Source organism: Amia ocellicauda, chromosome 11 (genome assembly GCF_036373705.1).
Source record: "Amia ocellicauda isolate fAmiCal2 chromosome 11, fAmiCal2.hap1, whole genome shotgun sequence".
NCBI classification, from domain to species: Eukaryota; Metazoa; Chordata; class Actinopteri; order Amiiformes; family Amiidae; genus Amia; species Amia ocellicauda.
The window spans coordinates 37,917,793-37,939,920 of record NC_089860.1 but is presented as its reverse complement, the minus strand read 5'-3'; the positions used below and the strand labels follow the sequence as shown (position 1 = coordinate 37,939,920).

Sequence of the window (22,128 nt, the reverse complement as noted above, 5' to 3'; positions counted from 1 at the left end):
CCTTAATTTATGTAATAATTTCCTAAATCAGAGCCTTTAAATCATTTTTAATAGTAGGGGTTTTAAGTGTCCTTATAAAATTGTATAAGGAAATTATTAAGGAGCCAACTTTTTATCAGTTACACAATTTAATGAAAATAAGGGTTCAATTAAGCAATTGAGAGCTCGGTTGGAACAAAAACCAGCAGGACAGGTGGTACTCCAAGACAGGTTTGAGAACCACTGCACTAGACTAAAAAGACTACAGACTAAAGAAAAAAGACTTGAACCATAAACTCCACACATGACCGGCCAAGAATGAGAATTAATGAGAACTAATCCTACAATTTAAAGCTCAGTTGAGACAAATACTTACTATTTTCAGTGGGTGAAGGGAGCCCACGTATGGCTCAGCTGCCCCCCAGGCCTCCAGGTTAGAGTAGCCCCCCACCTCGATCACCCGTGGGACCCCCTGAAAGAAGGGCTGGGAGTACACCAGCCACCTGCGACCCCAGACAGAGGAGACACGGCTTTAGACCATTATTTAAGCCCTTTAAACTAAAAGAGGAGAAGGTTGTCCCAGTAAGAATATTTCTGGTTTAATTTAGGCTCCTTCCCCCCGCACTCTGAAATGGACTGATGTGAACATTGAGAACAAACGTATAAACCAGAGTGTCACGAATTTCCACATTGATTCTCCTGCTTGGATGTCCATTTATAAATCACGTGAATGCGAAACTCATGTGACTGTAATTCACACATCTTGAGGGATTACTGTAAACACATTTAGATTGAGCAGCTACTTCCCCGGCTCACTGCTACAACCCCTGTACTTCTTCTGCATGTCACGCTTGTGCACCGAACGCCTGTCTATCACACCGATCAGAAGAATTGAAGCAGACAGAACAGCGGACATCCTGCACTTGCAGGAGCCTGAGAAGCCACAGAGGGCGCTGGACTGTGGAGAAACACATTCATCCCCAGCCTGCTTTCCCTCCCTCGTGTGTAGTTTACATGTGCACACACATGTGCGCAGTCTACTCACATGCCAGCGTTCACAATGAGGGAGTTGGCTTTAATTGGGAATCCAAAAATTCGGGCGTCCTCTGAAGTGTCCCTGAAGACCACCTTCTTCCCCTCAGCGTTCTCCTCCGGGAACAGGCTGATCTCAGGGACACTGTAATCCTGACAATCGTAGGCAAAGAGTTTGTTTCAGACTCAGAATATTATAATGAAGCTCCCAGACCAAAATACAGGTGCACATTTCAGTGATGCAGAACAAATTCACTCAATCAACTACAGATACAAATATTAGTAGTGTTATTATTACAATTTGCTATGTTTACCATGTTTAGGCCAAATAACTCATGGGGGGGCTAATAGAAATATTGAAAAGATCTCGATGATGATCTTTTTTCAATGACTAGCATTTTTAACTGGAAATCCCCTGTGAATTTTTCAAGCACAATCTGAGAGGGTCAGGCTGCACAACTGGTTGTGTTTGTATGTGTGACCCATAATACTTAGCCAGACAGTGTCTATCTATAGATCGATAGGAAGCTGAGGTTCTGATTACAGCGTGCAATCTATTACTATTAGTGCCGTAGTGGAGGTTAGTGAAAACTCTTACCACTGAAACTAATGGAATTGTTTTTTATTCGCCCCCAACAGGACCCGAGTCCCCAGTTTTGTTTTTTAAGTAGGTATCTATGTACACATTTCCTACCCAGGCTGACTTTATTCATGTCTCACATTAAGAGCTTTGTCATTTTAATTACAGAGCAGTGCCACGGCCCCTCACCCTGACGGCCCTGCGCAGGGACCCAATCACAAACTTCTTCTTTGGCTCCACTTCCTGTCCCTCCGAGCCCCCGAAGGGGGAGGTCAGCTCAATGTCACCCTCGTCCAGGGCAAACTTCTCGCCTTTGAAACTGGGCTTTTCATACATAACCCACCTACAAGAGCGACAGAGAGGGGATCAGGGATTGCTGCGTCACGCAGGGCTGCCTGGGGGACAGATGCACAAGAGGACTGTCCAGTGAAGAAGACCATGTTTCCCAGCTTGACGTTGGTGTGACAGGTGTGGAGAGCAGTGGGGAACTGGGAACACATTGTTCAGCTCTCCAACATAGTCAATAATAGCCTCATAATATCATATATATCAAGGTAATATAATCAAAATAATAATAATAATCATATTAAGGAATAATGGTCATATTTGTATTCAATTCAATTACTGACACTTCATGATTGGAGAGAGATAATGTATCTTCATCAATAAATAAAGACATAAATACAGACATAAATATATGTATAAGTAATTAATGCTTAAATCAAATCTCTATATATTTTATGAATGCTATTACTTGAGACATATGAATGATTAAAATGGAATAAGCTTAATAAATATGTTTCCAACATGTACTGCTCTGTGCGTTGTTTTACTTAAACCAGAGTCTTCTTTGCAATATAACAAGAACATGATTTAAATATTATCAACAGGCAATACTTTTCAAGTGTCTTTACTAAAATGAAAGCGAACTTAAAAAATGTTACACAGAAGCTGATTTTGTAATCTAGACAAACAGCCTGTGCTTTGTGTTCCGTGTGCCAGCTGGGCTGTGCCAACGCGTTGTGCGTGACCATGTCTCACCCCCCCCTCAGCACGCGGATGGAGATTGTCTCTGGAAACTCCCAGGGCGTGGCATCGATGACATCACTGTACACCTCCAGCCTCGACCCACAGAAACCCGGCTGATCGTAAATGTACATCTGCAGCCCGAAAAAACACAAGGGAATATCAGCACAGAGCCACTAGTCCCCAGAATGTGTGTTTTACACTCTTTCTGTGAGGTGTTACTCCCATGTTACATTTCTCATCTCTCCCGACAAAGCCCTGCGTCAAAGTGACGCTCCGAGGAGTTGCTGGTGATTCCAAATTCTGGTAACAATGGTTGTCATTAATAACATACATTTTAAAGATATATATATATATATATATATATATATATAAAACACATCAAGGAAATACCCAGTTTGTTTTAGAGTTCCTTACTTCTGCTAAACGAATATTAAAAATATAACTTGAAATTAAGTAATTTAATTTGAAGCACAAACTGTTTAATACCAAGAAAATTGAGAAGAGTGAACATTGAAGATGTGACACATTGTCAGACAGAATCCCAGAAAGGCAATCTTTTAAAATGTGGGCATTACCTTGCCAGGCCGGGGGTTTAGCTTCCCATGTTCCTTTTCTTTGGTGAGCTGAAAACAGAAGAGACATTCAGTGAGGTTCGAACAGCCTGCACACCTCACTGCCATCGAACGCTGTCACTCTCACTTTATCTGAACTCTGCAAACAGAAACTGCCAGGGCTATGTCAGGAATTTTGTTTGTCTAGTCTGATTAGAGTACTAACTGTCCCTGCCACTAACCTGGACTTCAGGGGTGCTGTGACAGGTTCAGTGGATCGCTTTGGGCAGAACCATAACAAAGCCCCAGATTTTGTCAGCTTACATTCCCTGTACATTTGTTGCAAACTGTGGAATCTGTAAAACCAGAGGCTCCAGATGCAATGGCCTGCTGATGAACCGGCCTCAGTCTCTTTAGACTTCCAGTAATTCTGGAATCTGATTAATCTGCATCATCAGGACAAAGCTTGTCTATTTATGGTTATTATTATTATTATTATTATTATTATTATTATTATTATTATTATTATTATTATACCCCAAAAAATACCCCCCTCTCTTTCTTTATCCATAGGTAGTATTGAGAGTGATCTGGAGAGGGAATGTCAAGGACCCTATAAACCTCCTGCACAGCAATAGGCTGAGGCACGGCCCCTGGGATGGCACAGATTGCTTTATTTATAACTGGATACAGTGTTTTAGGATGAGCTGGGGTCACCTGCTTTGTTATACAGGGGTTCCCGGGTTACACCACATTATAACAATGTGTTTTCTCAACAGTCTTGTATGATGACATTTGTGATTCTCACTGTGGTCTCCAGTAACACCAAGAGGTGGAGCTCTCTCTCCTTTTCTCTGAGTTCAAGACAATCCCAAAACACACCAGTGAGTGATATCAGATTAAATGCTCTCAGTTAAAAGAGAACTTAATTCTAAACCCTGACCGACTGCCCAAAGATTAGAGATTTATCATGGCGATATAAAGGTTCCCTCTCTGTGTAATTGTGAAGGGAAGGGTCCATTCCTCCTTCAAGCTCCCAGCCCAGCCCACGGATTCAGCAGCACACCGGCAGTAAAACACCAGATCAAACTTCAGTTTTATTGAATTGCTGATTGTTCATTTCGTGCATGTTCACTTAATAGACATTAGATAAAAGCCTGCAGGGTAGTTATATGAGTCACACAGGTTTATCTGCACTTGGTAAAAAGGGATAATGCAGTAAATTTGCATTTCAGTTAGGGAAATATTGAAAATGAGGAAGAGCTAATTAGAGATACCACGTTAAAGAGAAAAACATTAAAATACACTTCATAGAAATCAAACTAATCTTAACTCAGATGGGATATTTAGTTTTTTCTAAAGTGAAGCACTTTTTCTACACATTATATAATCTTTTCATAATGTGTAGTTTAATGAACAACATTAATCATTAACTCAACAGTATCAAATTAGATTGTTTTTAATGAAAGGGATTTTCTCTCATCATAGTAATGTTATGTAATCTTGAATAAAAGATTACAAGCAAAAACAAAAAAACAAGGCAAATATAAGCAAGGTGGAAATAAATAAATTACTGTTTTAGGAAATAATAACAATAATAATACTCTGTCAAGCTTTCAAAATCACAAGGAACACACAGAACCCAAACATCTCTGTGGACGAGGATGCTGCTGGATAACTGGCATTCACAGCTGATGGTTTCAATTGGAAACATACTGTAGAATCCTTTAGACAACATGATAAAACAGATCACACCTCGAGGCTCTCCAAACACAGCCGTTAAAAAATCCAAACATCGCAGCACAGAAGCGTTGCAGTGAAATGTAATGAAACATCCAAGCTCCTTCATTATCTAATACATCAAGAAGCAGCATCGGAATTCGCCCCGAGAAATACAGAATGTCTTCAGGAAGTTCGGCCCTCAACCTGCTGCCTGGTGAGAGATTGCACTTCCAATCTCTGGTGTTCACAGTAACCAAGCACGGAATAACCTCCCAGATATTACATTTTCCATCAAAATTATTTGTTATTTATTAACCTTTTATGTAAAACAAGGTAAGATTGCTCTGGCATCATTACAGTTTTAATGAAATAATATATTTAAGTATTATGATTTTTATGATGTACTAATTTAAACCTAAATCAATGAACCCCCACTTCACCTGGTGCACCTCCGTGCTTGTCTGAACTCTTGAGAAACTGGAGAACTCTAGAGAACTCACTCTCAGGAACTCTGAACTATAAATAGTTTAAAATGGCCAAATCATTGGAAAAGCACTGAAATCATATTCCATCATGTGATGATCCTAACAACTAAGCAATTGCATTTTAAATCACATAAATAGGTATGTCTGTATGCACTTCAATATGCTATATTGTTTGTCAAGAACATGCATACAGTGAGGGAAAAAAGTATTTGATCCCCTGCTGATTTTGTATGTTTGCCCACTGACAAATAAATGATCAGTCTATAATTTTAATGGTAGGTGTATTTTAACAGTGAGAGACAGAATAACAACAAAAAAATCCAGAAAAACACATTTCAAAAATGTTATAAATTGATTTGCATGTTAATGAGGGAAATAAGTATTTGATCCCCTATCAATCAGCAAGATTTCTGGCTCCCAGGTGTCTTTCATACAGGTAACGAGCTGAGATTAGGAGCACTCTCTTAAAGGGAGTGCTCCTAATCTCAGCTCGTTACCTGTATAAAAGACACCTGTCCACAGAAGCAATCAATCAATCAGATTCCAAACTCTCCACCATGGCCAAGACCAAAGAGCTATCCAAGGATGTCAGGGACAAGATTGTAGACCTATACAAGGCTGGAATGGGCTACAAAACAATTGCCAAGCAGCTTGGTGAGAAGGTGACAACAGTTGGTGCGATTATTCGCAAATGGAAGAAACACAAAATAACTGTCAGTCTCCCTCGGTCTGGGGCTCCATGCAAGAGCTCACCTCGTGGAGTTTCAATGATCATGAGAACGGTGAGGAATCAGCCCAGAACTACACGGGAGGATCTTGTTAATGATCTCAAGGCAGCTGGGACCATAGTCACCAAGAAAACACACTACGCCGTGAAGGACTGAAATCCTGCTCAAGAAAGCACATGTAAAGGCCCGTCTGAAGTTTGCCAATGAACATCTGAATGATTCAGAGGAGAACTGGGTGAAAGTGTTGTGGTCAGATGAGACCAAAATCGAGCTCTTTGGCATCAACTCAATTCACCGTGTTTGGAGGAGGAGGAATGCTCCTTATGACCCCAAGAACACCATCCCCACCGTCAAACATGGGGGTGTTTTTCTGCTAAGGGGACAGGACAACTGCACCGCATCAAAGGGACGATGGGCCATGTACCGTCAAATCTTGGGTGAGAACCTCCTTCCCTCAGCCAGGGCTTTGAAAATGGGTCGTGGATGGGTAATCCAGCATGACAATGACCCAAAACACACAGCCAAGGCAACAAAGGACTGGCTCAAGAAGAAGCACATTAAGGTCCTGGAGTGGCCTAGCCAGTCTCCAGACCTTAATCCCATAGAAAATCTGTGGAGGGAGCTGAAGGTGTGAGTTGCCAAACGTCAGCCTCGAAACCTTAATGACTTGGAGAGGATCTGCAAAGAGGAGTGTGACAAAATCCCTCCTGAGATGTGTGCAAACCTGGTGGCCAACTCCAAGAAACGTCTGACCTCTGTGATTGCCAACAAGGGTTTTGCCACCAAGTACTAAGTCGAAGGGGTCAAATACTTATTTCCCTCATTAACATGCAAATCAATTTATAACTCTTTTGAAATGCGTTTTTCTGGATTTTTTTGTTGTTATTCTGTCTATCACTGTTAAAATACACCTACCATTAAAATTATAGACTGATCATTTCTTTGTCAGTGGGCAAACGTACAAAATCAGCAGGGGATCAAATACTTTTTTCCCTCACTGTATATGTTGTAGTCAAAAAAACATTTAGATCTTAAGTGGATCGAAACCAGAAATATGTTGTGAAATCTGAGTAAACTGGGAAAACAGCAGCCAATGCAGCTTCAGCCATGTGGGATTTGTTAAATCAGTCAGACTCATAGACTGAATTACAAATATAAGTGTGCAAGTCGAGACACTCCCCTGTACTTGTAATTCTTTGTATGTTTAAGCTAAAGGTAGAGCACGTCTGTCCAATATTAAATCCTCAAAACGAAACTGCTGAGTCACGTCCCATATGTGTTGCTTATCCATGAATGGCACAAATATAAAGCACGTCTTTCACTGGGTTAGAGGATTAACAAGTCTGTCAGGTCATTGTAATCCCCAGGTTTTGATCTTGACAAAGGGAAGGCTGTCAGCAGGTCCACTGCCAACAGCAGACGTAGAAAGAACCCTTTATTTCACTCGTAGAGTTCATCAGCACTCGAAGGGAAGCAGTGCAGTTTTTATGGAAGGTTTGGTTTTTGCCTTTTGATTAAAGTTGAGAGGGATCTCTTGTTACAGAAAATATGCAGATTTGTGTTAGTAATTTAGTTAGATTAATCTATGTATATCTTCCCAAGTGTTTGTATTGTAATGCAGTACAATCTATGGAGCTAATGAATGCTTAGGGAGTTCCTTTGAAACTATAATTTCTTAAAGTTTAGAAATTGTAAAAATATTAATTCAGCAAAGTCTTTTTGATTTGAGTTTCATCCTAAATAGCAGCAGTGAGAAACACACTTCTTGCTTCAGGAGGGATCCAGTGTGATAAATACCTAAGAAAAATACATTCAAACACGTAGCCTCTCCACACTAAATCAGCCCCAGTCACACCCCGGTGTGAACCTACTTCAGTGGCTTCTGTCTGTAGAGACGAGCCCCACAGCAGTGTCTGTACCATCTCAAGTTAGGTTTGATTCATCAGGAGTCAAAAATAAAAGATCAAGTTTCACATGGTCACTATGAGTCCCCCACCCCTTGGCACTCAGACTCCACCTCACCCTCCTTCTCCTGTTTCTCTGCCATCTCTGACTCCGAGCTCAGCCTGCTCCAGGGACCCCCATGTGGACCCCCCTCCACACTGTTCTCCTTCAGGCTGTGCCTTCTGCTCTGCTGCCGCCCTTCTCTCCCTTTCTTGCATCCCTTCATCCTTCAAACACAGCTATGTCAATGGCCGACAAAAAACAAAAACACCCCAGACCCCACCTGTCCTCCTACTCCAGTTCCTTTCTGAAACCCCGGAGCAGACAGTGTACAGTCCTGTTGAAGTATCCTGTGCTTGACCTCTGCAATTTGCTTTCTGTGCCGCCCATTCAATCTGCTCTCCTCTGTATCACTTGCTCCCTAAGCTCAGCTGCTGCGGCCCCTCTGTCCTCTGTCCCAATTCTCCTTGATCTATTACCGGTGGCACTGCTGACCACTCCATTATCATTATCATTGTTATTATTATTATTAAATTAATACCACTCCTTTACCGTATCCACCCTCCCAGACCTCAGAACCTCTCGCACAAATATAACTTGGTTCTCCTCCTACTTCTCTGACCTCACCTGCCAGGTAAGATGCCCCAAGCGCCTCCTCCAAACTGCCCATTGTGCCCCAACTGCCAAGCTTTGCATTTTGGGTGATCAGGTTTCTCTTTTTCTGCCCCTAAACTCTGGAATATAGTTCCTTGAGAAATCAGAGGATCTGCCTCATTGAGTGTTTTACATCCCATCTTAAAACTGACTTTTAATGTTATACACCCACTTTTGCTGTTGTTGTTGTTGTGCACTATGTCATGCTGTTTGCTATAGTGTTCTGTGTCCTTCCCTGTATATCTTTATTTAAAACTTGTACAGAGCTTTGAGAGATTGTTTTATAAAAGGTGCTTTATAAAATAAAATGATTCTGTCAGTCAATGTAATGTATTCACGAACATTATCGAAACACACCTTCACCCACGGACACGTCTCTAGTTTCAATTGGCCACGAAAAGAAAAGATTCAAGGAGCTTTTGAACTGAAATATTGTGTACAGAAGGATTATTCTCATTGTAATTGTATTATTCTAAACAGAAAAAGTTTTAAGGAATTCAAACTATTCTTGTTTTTTAATTGCTTAATTGCAAACGTTGTACAGAAATATTGAAACAGCTTTCAACTCCAGTCGTGCTGCACTGTGATTGGATGCGCTGTGTTGTTTCTGCGCTGTGATTGGATGCGCTGTGATGGTGCTGTACTGTGATGTTTCTGCACTGTGATTGGATGCTCTGTGATGTTTCTGCGCTGTGATGTTTCTGCGCTGTGATGTTTCTGCGCTGTGATGTTTCTGCGCTGTGATTGGATGCGCTGTGATTGGATGCGCTGTGATGGTGCTGCACTATAGAGGGCAGGTGCTGTGATGGCCGCTGGTGATGGACTCTTGGTCTCGAGGGTTGGTCCTCATACACTTGTTGTGTATGACTTATAACTTTACATGTTATATTCAGTGTAAAAACGTACCTGTCAATATTTCCTTAGATGTTTAAATCATTCTGTTTTTTTCCATAATCGTATGTCTTAAACGTTTTTGATAAGGATACTGGACTGTACATGCCACATCATTTCTGGACGGTTAGATGTTTTGTGCAGGGATTAAGTGGGATGGGTTCTCACTGATGTGGAAAGACAATAAAATACTACAGCTACACCTTTCAACAGTGAATCAAGGGAACTTAACTTCACTGCATTGTCTGTTGGATACATTAATCCACATTTTTTAAAATGTTTGAATTATGAAAGAGTGTATGTTCCACAGGCAATGTTCAGTTGGTATTAAACTCCAAGCATGTGAGTACACTGCCTTGATGCACGAAACAAAGTCCAAAGAAGTCTTAAACTGTTTATGCCCCTGCTTTGACAACAAAATGTATTGTAGTGCAGATGTGTAAATGGTGTAAATGTTCCCCAAATATTCAAGAATACCCAGCACAACCTGGCAACACCCAGTAGAAATATAGGCAATTTGGGCAAAGCTTTAATACTCAAGAGCAATAAACTAATCAACTGAGAGTCTTCCTAGTTTAAAGAACAAGCAAAGACAGAAGGTTTAAAGACTGAATATGAGTAAACATGAGTAAGCGTTGATCTGTTTATCTAAGGAAGGGCAGGTCAGGAACCCAGTTTGTGCCCACAGCTGACTGACATGGGCCTGAAATATTAACTTTAGCACCTATATATCATCAGCTGAGACAGTGGTTTTCCTAACCCTGTGATACTGACAGAAACGATGCCTGCTGCACACAGAGCCTATTCATTACAATAAATCCTCTTTGTGTCCTGTGCCCATCACTGGTCCATGATTACATCTTGTTACACTGATAATTGTTTCACTATGAAAAAATAATACATTCATATATATATATATATATATATATATATATATATATATATATACAGTGAGGGAAAAAAGTATTTGATCCCCTGCTGATTTTGTACATTTGCCCACTGACAAAGAAATTATCAGTCTATAATTTTAATGGTAGGTGTATTTTAACAGTGAGAGACAGAATAACAACAAAGAAATCCAGAAAAACACATTTCAAAAAAGTTATACATTGATTTGCATGTTAATGAGGGAAATAAGTATTTGATCCCCTATCAATCAGCAAGATTTCTGGCTCCCAGGTGTCTTTCATACAGGTAACGAGCTGAGATTAGGAGCACTCTCTTAAAGGGATAGCTCCTAATCTCAGCTCGTTACCTGTATAAATGACACCTGTCCACAGAAGCAATCAATCAATCAGATTCCAAACTCTCCACCATGGCCAAGACCAAAGAGCTGTCCAAGGATGTCAGGGACAAGACTGTAGACCTATACAAGGCTGGAATGGGCTACAAAACAATCGCCAAGCAGCATGGTGAGAAGGTGACAACAGTCGGTGCGATTATTCGCAAATGGAAGAAACACAAAATAACTGTCAGTCTCCCTCGGTCTGGGGCTCCATGCAAGAGCTCACCTCGTGGAGTTTCAATGATCATGAGAACGGTGAGGAATCAGACCAGAACTACACGGGAGGATCTTGTTAATGATCTCAAGGCAGCTGGGACCATAGTCACCAAGAAAACAATTGGTAACACACTACGCTGTGAAGGACTGAAATCCTGCAGCGCCCCCGCAAGGTCCCCCTTCTCAAGAAAGCACATGTACAGGCCTGTCTGAAGTTTGCCAATGAACATCTGAATGATTCAGAGGAGAACTGGGTGAAAGTGTTGTGGTCAGATGAGACCAAAATCAAGCTCTTTGGCATCAACTCAACTTGCCATGTTTGGAGGAGGAGGAATGCCGCCTATGACCCCAAGAACACCATCCCCACCATCAAACATGGAGGTGGAAACATTATGCTTTGGGGGTGTTTTTCTGCTAAGAGGACAGGACAACTGCACTGCATCAAAGGGACGATGGACAGGGCCATGTACCGTCAAATCTTGGGCGAGAACCTCCTTCCCTCAGCCAGGGCATTGAAAATGGGTCGTGGATGGGTATTCCAGCATGACAATGACCCAAAACACACAGCCAAGGCAACAAAGGACTGGCTCAAGAAGAAGCACATTAAGGTCCTGGAGTGGTCTAGCCAGTCTCCAGACCTTAATCCCATAGAAAATCTGTGGAGGGAGCTGAAGGTTCGAAACCTTAATGACTTGGAGAGGATCTGCAAAGAGGAGTGTGACAAAATTCCTCCTGAGATGTGTGCAAACCAGGTGGCCAACTCCAAGAAACGTCTGACCTCTGTGATTGCCAACAAGGGTTTTGCCACCAAGTACTAAGTCGAAGGGGTCAAATACTTATTTCCCTCATTAACATGCAAATCAATTTATAACTCTTTTGAAATGCGTTTTTCAGGATTTTTTTGTTGTTATTCTGTCTATCACTGTTAAAATACACCTACCATTAAAATTATAGACTGATAATTTCTTTGTCAGTGGGCAAACGTACAAAATCAGCAGGGGATCAAATACTTTTTCCCCTCACTGTATATGTTGTAGTCAAAATTTAGATCTTAAGTGGATCGAAACCAGAAATATGTTGTGAAATCTGAGTAAACTGGGAAAACAGCAGCCACTGCAGCTTCAGCCATAAAGCTGAAGAAATATATATATATATGTATATGCTTCATGTAAAATTAAAAAACCTTCTTTCTTTATTTCTTTTAATGCACACACATAATTACACAGCATGCTGACAGACTCATTCAGACACTCAGGCACAGAACGCAGGAGCCTTGATTTTCCTCAGACAGGGAGTGGGGTGTATTGAGGGACAGGGAGTAATGCTTGAGAACTTCTAATGGGAAGGTGAGAAAAAGATTAACTGCAAGATAAATATTTACAAACGTTCTCTAACGACCTCAGCTCTCACACAATCCATCATAAACAGCAGCTGTACTCACGTAGGCATCTGGGAACGCTCTGTACTTGGGAATGATGTTCCTATCCACATCTGCACTGGCAACTAAAGAGGGTCCCCTCTGGATGGCACTGAAGATGGAGTTCTGGAAGTCCATGGTTTTAGTAGGTGGATTGACCTTTGCTGGGCTCTCATTAAAGGCTGGTAAATTATAATTCAGAGGACTGGGAGGAAGGCTGATCTTAGATGAGATATCAGGGAAGGTGGGTTTTGGAGGCTCTTGGGAAGTAGGCGAGAGGGTGGCCTTTGGTGGGGGATCGTTGGCGGCCTGTGCTTTAGGCTGTAGAGATGAGGGAGGAAGGCTGATCTGGGGCGTCTCCTGTGCTCCAGAGAGGGAGCTGGTGGGGGACAGCAGATAGGAGAAGCGCTCGTAGCCGTTGGGCTTCTGGCCATCTGGATTATTTTCCATGCTGCCAGAGAGGTCCGGCAAGGAGGACTGGCGTGGAAATTGTCTGGTGACAGGTCCGTCTCCCTTGCCATTTTCAGCAGGCTTGTCCCGCTGTTCTGTCAAGCGGTAGTTGGAGAACAGAAGGCTGCTGTCCAGCCTGGAGTACTGCCTGTCCCCCGTGGAGCTGGGACCCCCCTCAGGCATCTGGGAAGGTGTGCTGTCCAGAGAACTGGCCCCATAAGAATTTCTCCTGAAAACTATGCTGTTGTCGGCTGATGCTCTCATTGGCAGAGAGATGGTCTTGGACTTTTCCTCTGTGCTCTGCTGCTCCATCTGCCTCTTCATCATCTCCAGAGGTGACACACGGTCTTTCTGGGAATTTGGGCGCAATCCCAGGTCTTTTGGGAGCATTAGCTTGGCTGCCTCTGGTACTGGTGCCACAGCGTCCACTGCATCCAAGGACTTTGATGGCTCAAGAGAGCGGGGGGTGCTTGCCTCCTGGTGGGGAAGGTCCTCGACAATGGGAGGCAGGGAGGAGAAGCTAGGCAGAGACACTGGTCTGGGTGGTCTGATGCCCCTGGGGTGTCTTATGGTCAGTGGAGTATCCATGCTCCTCAGAGTGTCAACAAAGCTGTCCATGTCATGTGGAGACTCAGGGTCCTCTGGGGTTGGGGAGGGTAAGAACTCCACTCGCTTGGCTGTGAAGACACCACAGAAAACAGCGTCTAGCTCCGAGAAATACTGTGGGTCGTCCTGGGAATCCCAGTCATAATATATGTTTGAGTCAGGCTCCTCCCAGCTCTGAGTAACTCCACTATCAGAGAGAAAGCCGTGTTGACCTTTGGAGTTGCTGTCGGATACCGAGTCTGTCACCTGACTCCCAAGCATTTGTTCTCCTTCTGGCTGAGTAAATGTAGCTTCCCAGTTCAACCCTGAGGAGGCAGGGTTTCCAGAATACCGGTATTCTTCCCCAGCAGCTTTTGGAAAATCTCCCTGCCTTTTATCTGAATCTGTCATTTGTCTAAAAGAGGTCTCCTTGAAGCCTCTCTCACCTTCATCAGTATAGCCTCTGGCAGAGGGTACAGCATCCTGAAATATGTCCTTGGAGTGAAGCCCAGCTGTGGTCTCTAAAGCGGGGCTGGCACTGGTGCCGTCTGGATCAGACAAAAAGCGAAACTCGCGGATGTGGCTTCCACTCCTGCCGTTCTGTACCGGGGCGCCGGAGTGGTCGGAGTCACTGGTTGTGATCAAAGACACCTTGTGAAACCTCTTCTTGCTGTCATCAAGGGTGTCTTGGTGGAGAGCAGGCTTCACATTCAGGGTGGTGCTCAGCACACCGATTCCCGAGCTGGCCATGGCGCTGTTTTCTAAAGCAGTGCTGTGGGACCCATTCACAGCCGGGCTGTGCAGAAGTTCCACAGGGCTGTGGCTTGCAGGGAGGAAATCCTGAATTATTTCTCTTGAGGCATCAGTTACATTGAAAAATCTGTTGGGGAGAAAGAGGAAAAAAGTGAGGGGTTTATTTTCAAGAAAACACCTGCTATTATATTTGGGATTTGGCAGTACTTATCGCAGTGTAAGATATGTGTTGATTGAATATAACAATCTGCTATATTCAGTTTGGAAAATCCTCACCCTCAAACCCTGTCATGTGTAATGAAATTCAAAGTGCAATAGGATTGATAGTGTGTGTTCCAGGGAAAGCAACACACACTCTTTACACTATATCCTTTAAATTCCTCAGGAGTATCAGGTATGTGAATTATCTGCCTGAAACTGTTGCACTTGCAGCCTTTACAATGAAAAGGTCAGTTGCAATGTCACTGATGTTTACCTCCTGGATGTTGTAAGCATCCTTTCTTTGTATTGAGAATTTAAAACTATTATGCAAGTCTTTTATTGAGATTTCACCACAGAGGACAAGTTGAAATCACTGAACAAATAATTATAATCCTTTAAAGTTCTGCAGTCTCTCGGGTGACTGAGTGTTAAAAGTGATGAATGGGATTTCATAAAGGTCGCAATATAGTCACAATTCATCCAGGGTTCATGCATTTGAAATATCTGATTCTTTCATCTCAACACACTGCAATAACACAATAAGAGGCTACATAGTATTTCCAGGTCTGAGCCCTTTCATCTCAGTATCAATGGCTCAGCACATCTCCTTAGTAGCTTAGAAACAACTGTGTCGCTAGGGGTGGATTATATGCAGGGACTTGTCTAAGTTTACTCTTCCTTATTTCTCTGTGAATCTGGGCTATGCCCTCCAAACTGTGGAGAATAATCATATAGTGAACACTAAGACTGAAAATGAACACGCAAATGTACAGAATGTCTGAAAAGAACGTTTAGCACAAACCACTGCCTGGAGGCTGATGAGTCCAGTATCTCATGAGCTGTTTAGTTTGCCATTTGTTTTTTCTTACCAGAAGCACAGCGAGGTGGTGTCTGTGCCCCATGGGCCGGACTTCTGTGACCGTGGTTCTGAAATATTATACCACTGTTGTATTATATCAGTTATTTACATGCACATGATATTTAGGCTATAAGTGTGTTTTCTGTGTGCAAAACACCTTTCATGTGTTGTCTGCCTGATTTCCTTTTCAAAATACACTCAGCCTACTTCCTATATTAGATAGTTTTTGATTTTTTTGTCTGCCCCCAGTCATTGGTTTCAGAAATACCCCATTTTAGGTCTGTTGTTGTCACAACACTGAGCAAAAACAACACAAAATGAAGCTTGGCAATTATCCTCAAGAAGGACAATTTCATGTATTTCTCGTAGCTTTAGTTTAGCTATAGCATTTTCATCGATTCAGGAGTGTTTCAATTTGTTCTCAATTAATATAATTGATTCTGAATGGTGCTTCAGTTTATTTCAATTTGTTTTTTTGTTTGTTTTGCTTATTTTTTAAATGTGTTGTTTTTGTGTAACATTTTTCTTTGTCACTTCCTTTTCTTTGACAGCATAAGGCCATGTAAATTGACATTAACAACGGCAAAGGTTTCAGATTTTCTGATGGATCAACCAAGCCTTCATAGGAGATTACAAAGTAAATGTATTAGAGATTATTTACAAGATGAAAAAAAGATTCCCATGCTTCTTCACAAAGGAGAACACATAGAGAATTAGGGGAACACAGGAGACTTGAGATCCAAATTCCCCTAAAAACAAATGAGTGTGTGACAATAGAGAGCCTGACTGTAATGCCATGTATTGCTGCAGAGCTTCTGAGATCCCAACTCTCTCACTCGAGCATGTGGAAACACAACCAGTTTGATACCTGCTGACTCCCTGCCCTGCACAACAAGAACGCACCTTTAAAACGCTGTTTTACAAACGGAATAAAAACAGAACAATGAAAGAATGTCACATTCACTTCCTTCACTGCCACAAAGAAAATCGCCTCGACTTTCGAAAGGCTGAAATGGGATTAACAGGCACTCCTCCACCCCCACCTCAGGCTCTGTAAACATGCCAAAAAAAACTATCAAAGAAGACCAAACTATTGCTTGGACATGTACAAATCCAAAGTCACACCAAGTGTCAAGATAATCATCGGTTAAAACACAAAACCTCTTTAATGATCTGACTCTGAGCAAACCTGAACGGGGAGGAGGGATCTTCCCACACGCTGGCAGAAGGGGAGGTCTAAGACCCCACCCAGGAACAGTCCATCGCAAGCACATCAACATCACTTACGCACCCCTCGGAGACGTTTTGCCATCTTGTAGAACCTTGTGTCTGGCTAAGCTTGCCAGGTCACAATGCAATGCAATGCAATCAGTTTTGTGTGAATTTCAGTCCTGCAGCCACTCACTGAGCCATCATTAACATTCATCGCATTGTGTTACTTTAATAATCACTTTTGTTACAGAACTATGTGCGTCAGCCTGTGGCATTCCTGAATGGTGTATGTGTGACGGTAATTAATAATTAGTTTTACTTGGTATGTTTCCAAACATTGTGTACACAATTGTTTTTTTTATAGGACCACATTTGCTTTTGATCAGAAAAGATTATATATAGTATATTGTGAACCTTGTGTATAAAAAAGGGTCCAGCAAATGTTAAGCAGAAGTGCAGATGGGATTTGTTCAGTATAAGGTAACAGATCTCTCCCTCTCTCTCTCTGTCCCATGTGCAGTGCTACAATCTTGATTCTAATCACTGGAATTGAGCACCTTCTTGTGGCAGATCTGGCGATTTGCTTTTTCTAAATCTTATGCGTTTGACCAGACCACCATGTTGTCGTATTTGTGTCAGATATTGATGGAAAATAATTGATCATTTTCAAGAATGTGGCCAACTTTAACCCTTGTCTATTGCCTAAAAAGCAACTGCTTACAATTTCTTAATATTTATGTCTGAAAACGTATTATTTTTAACATTATTTATTTCTAGTAAAGTAATGACAATATGCATCCTAGCGTTATGTAGTCTACTTATTCTCTACACATTCCTCACGCTAGTTTACATGGCCATCAATGTACTAAATACACAAATATATATTCCACCATTTAAACAGCATTATCAGAATATGAACAATAATATTCCAGCTCTGAATATTGAAGGTGGGATATTCCTTGAGTATTCAGAATAATAAAGCATTTCTGAGCCATGTGCGGTTTGCATGAAGGCAACACACTGAAACAACCAACACAATCTCAAGATACTCAATGCAGAATCTTTTAAATCTTTCTCTGATAGCGTTCTGCCGTGTGCACACTGCTGCTCATGAACACTCATTTATACGTCTGTGTGAGTGTTCTTCAGTTTCAAATAATAGAGCTTTGAACAATGGATAATGAGTGCAATGCAAAGAAAGTAAGTACAAAAATAAATGTCACAACTACTCAGAATACACAGAGAGAGCTGGAGTCACTGTCTTTGTCTGAATCAATTTTGATCAGTATTAAACAATCTATACAATATATTATGCACTAATGATATGTTTCCAATATATTGAACACTGATTCAAACTAGAAAAAACAGAGGTGAGATACAGATCGTAAACACAGATTTCGGTGCAGTGCCAGTCTAAAGTTTACATCCCCCGTCTTGACTGAGTTCAATCACTGGAACGCATCACCATTTAACTTCATTGCGCACGATGGGTGTGAATACTTATGGTTGCAACTGCGAATGACAGTTTAAGTGAAGGACTTACAGTATAATTCATACATATAATTCAAAGACTGTGCTGAACCCTATTCCTGCACATTTCTCCCCGGGCAGATCTGACTGTGTACAGCAGCCTGGGGCAGCTGGCTGCCCCGGATTTGTCTCGTCCTCTGTGAAGTGGATCTGGGAGTTTTGTCTGCCACGGCTGGGTGTGTCAGCAATGCTGATCAGGTAAGAGAAAAATGCAAGAGACTTGTCTTTCAAGGGAATGAGTACAACTTGTGTAACAACAGAGTGAAACTCACTCTGTATACTTTACTACTGAAATGCTTGTGCATCTGTATAAAAAGGCAGCTCAGAAGCACTATACCTTTTGCTTTGCTTTGAGCTGTGCTGCTCCTTTCAATCTGGAGTTTATATTAGTGTTCAGAATGTTACATTATTCAGGATTATTCACACATACTGTAGAGGTCAAACATATGGGGAGACACTTTATGTTTGATGTGAAATAATAATGAAAAGGATCAAACACAAATATAAACAACTTATAGCTACATCAAGATCGATCAGTTCACATTATGCATTTATAAAACTCTTCATGTTCACATATCACTGAAGGCATCTGCAAATAATATGCTCTACATTTCAGACTGACAAAATACAATTTCTCCCGTTATGAACAATGGCGTTCCCATATGTGGCGTGATGATGTGTGTGATTATACAAATGATACACATGCACATTCAACAGAATTGGGACTATGGCCAAAAGAAAGCTTCCACAGATGTGGCCATGGAAATTCTGGTGTTTTACTGCAGACTTTACTTGCAGAAATGTCCCATTTTAGTCCAGAGCTGCTCGTCTCCTAGACCTATAGCTTTAGCAGTCTTCGGCCATTCATTCCTCATCATCAACCAACAATTTAACCTAAGCCAAGTACTATATTAGGGCCTGTGCTTTCTCTAATCTATATTAATGATCTGGACTCTGGGATAGTTAACAAACTTGTCAAATTTGCAGATGATACTAAAATAGGTGTATCTGCTGAGCCAATCTCGGCAGCACAGGCTATTCAAAGGGACTATTCAAAGATAACATTCAGTTGTGGGCCGACACCTGGCAGATGAAATTCAATGTAGACAAGTGCAAGATATTACATGCAGGTAACAAAAATTTCCACTATAATTACACAATGGGAGGAATAGAAAGCATGAGAAAGACCTAGGAGTCTATGTGGACTCCTCACTTTCTCCATCCAAGCAATGTGGGGAAGCAATAAAAAAGGCAAACAGAATGTTAGGGTATATTGTCAAAAGTGTAGAATTGAGAACAAGGGCAGTGATGTTCAGACTGTACAATGCACTAGTTAGAGCTCATCTGGATACTGTGGACAGTTCTGGGCTCCACACTTCAAGAAAGATATCGCTGCTCTAGAGGCAGTTCAGAGGAGAGCAACCAGACTTATTCCAGGTCTGAAGGGAATGTCCTACTGAGAGACTGAGGACCTGAACCTTTTCACCCTGGAACAGAGGAGACTACGTAGGGACTTGATCCAAGTCTTCAAAATCATGAAAGGCATCGACCACATCAAACCAGAGGAGCTTTTCCAGATCAGCAGGGACACACGCACCCGGGGACACAAATGGAAATTGGGCTTCAAGGCATTGAAGACAGAAAACAGGAGACACTTCTTCACACAGAGAGGCGTCACAATCTGAACAAACTCCCCAGCGATGTGGCTGACGAGACAATTTGGGAACATTCATGGATAGGATCCTTGGATCACTCAGTTATTAATGGACACCAAACAAGCATTACATTATCGTCATTTAGCAGACACTCTTATCCAGGGCAACTTACATTTGTACCCATTTATACAGCTGGGTGTTTTTACTGGAGCAATTTAAGTGAAGTACCTTGCTCAAGGGTACAACAGCAGTGCCCTACCCAGGATTTGGACCCACAACCTTCCAGTTACAAGTCCAGAGCCCTAACCACTACTCCACAGTGCTGCCATAATGATGAGCATGATGGGTTGAATGGCGTCCTCTCGTTTGGACACTGTCTTATGTTCTTATGTTCGTATATAAGGACATAGTCATTAGTGCAAACTCAAAGCAAGTGAAAAATCACAAAATGAAAAGGTTTCTAAGGGTATGCATTTCACAAATGTACACAAAGAAAAATGTAAAAATCCTCAAATGATAATTATATGCTGCTAAATATTAGGAAGTTATTGACCAGCAATGGCCATACTGCTCTTAAATTATGGCTTAAACACAGATGAGGACATTGCCTGGAAGTGGTCCTTCATTCTCAGTGCTTATAGCAGCAGTAAATAAAAAAGTGTCATGTTGTGGTTTCACTGCGAGAGACAGGAAATTCTGGATTCCTCACTGTGCTCAGCTCCTGGAGTTGGACTTGCAGGAATAAGGCGTCTACAAACAAAGCTCTGAAATAGTTGTTTAAAAAATGTTAGATGTGCATTTCAGAAACGGTTATGCAAATTACATATCTTTACTGAGGCCAGTGTTTTATGTACCCGAAGCTTGAAATATCATAGACTGCACAATGTGGTGGGTGATCTGAACTGAAGATATTGTTCTGCCCTTTCCCTGCTTCTCCACCACTGCTGCACGTATTATTATCAATAATAATAATTAACATAGTAGAGGCAAGTGAAGGTGACTCGCATGTTTTTACACTTTCAATTTTCACAACAGTAAATAAAGATAAAGACATCCACACATTCCAGTGAATAGGATGAAGGTATAAGGAGGTGTGGCACTGGGATGAAGAGGAGCCGTGCTGAAGTGAGCATGCTTTCAGCTCTATTGGATCTAGGATGCCTAGGAGCGCACATGGGAAGGTCTATACTGAGTGTTTTAAAACCAGTTGCATAAAACAAAATAGGTAAAGTAAACCCTCATCACATCCTTGGGTTCTTCTACCACCCTGATCTTTCTTGGCCCCCTCCTGCTCCTGATTACACCTGTCATTTTACTGTAACTATGTCTGCCCCAGTCCTCAGCACATACCAGGGACTCACGTATGTTTGCACTTGTTAGCGCATTTGTATTAGGATGTGTGCTGGTTGTATTTTGTTGCGATTGTATTTACTGCACTTTGATATACTTTGAAAACTGTAATTCTTCCTGGGGTCGGATTCTGGTAACGACAGCATTTGAGGTTCATTTGAGGATCATTTGCACTTGATCTTCGTGGGAAATCCCAGACCTGCAGTGGAAGAAACATCTAGAAGCAGATCGTAGAAGGTGCTGTCCCAGTAACGGTGCTGAAGAGGATCGGGAGTCAATCACAAAGGAAATCGCTTTGCTCAATATATTCTAATATATGAGTGGCAGTAAGAGTTAATGTTGTACAAGTGAGTTATATATTATTTTATTTAATCATCCTATGAGTCTCTGACAACCACAAATTATTCATAACCATTTTTTCTCTCACCCCTGTAATGTAATAAAGCAACACGCCTATAAGTAATGCAGTATCCATATTCACATCACACCGGTGCACAAAAGAATAAGGAATAGCTATCATTTAAGGATGGAGAAGGACACTATAAAAATAAGGAAGAAATACTTGACAACTAATTAAAGGCCAACAGAGGAGTGTTGGGTGGCAAGCTCAACAATAATAACATTTCAAATGAAAAAATAAGAAAAAGATCAATGTCTTCACATCCTGGTCAACCCATCACATCTCTCATTAACGACGGAGTCTGGGAAAAGACCAGATGTGAATACCCAGCCTGTTAAAAATGATTATTATAATGTTATTATTATTTTAAATCATAACAACATTGATCATCACCATCATTTCTACTCAGTCAATGAACAAGTAAGACCCATGTGCAGTTACTGCAGCACTGTGGGTTTTAGCGTCTCATGACTTCATTAAATGGACTGTAACAGTTTACACAATGAAGCTGTGCAGATTAAGACCTGTGGGTTTGAGGCAGGAAGCATTTCCTTCATGTGGCTTTTGAGGATGATAAGCCCTGATGATGTGTAGCTTAGTGGTTTGTTTGTGTGCAATTT

General features: G+C 41.6%; 1 protein-coding gene across 1 annotated transcript in view; it reads right to left on the bottom strand.

The window, feature by feature from the left end:
- Positions 1–22,128, bottom strand: part of crybg2 (crystallin beta-gamma domain containing 2) — a 63,769-nt gene that overhangs the window by 17,994 nt on the left and 23,647 nt on the right. The window contains exons 4-9 of the mRNA XM_066717768.1: positions 12,538–14,428; positions 3,196–3,243; positions 2,633–2,751; positions 1,781–1,934; positions 1,025–1,164; positions 356–482 (exon numbers count right to left, since the gene is read on the bottom strand). Coding sequence (XP_066573865.1) covers positions 356–482; positions 1,025–1,164; positions 1,781–1,934; positions 2,633–2,751; positions 3,196–3,243; positions 12,538–14,428 — 2,479 coding nt within the window. The remainder of the gene's footprint in view (positions 1–355; positions 483–1,024; positions 1,165–1,780; positions 1,935–2,632; positions 2,752–3,195; positions 3,244–12,537; positions 14,429–22,128) is intronic.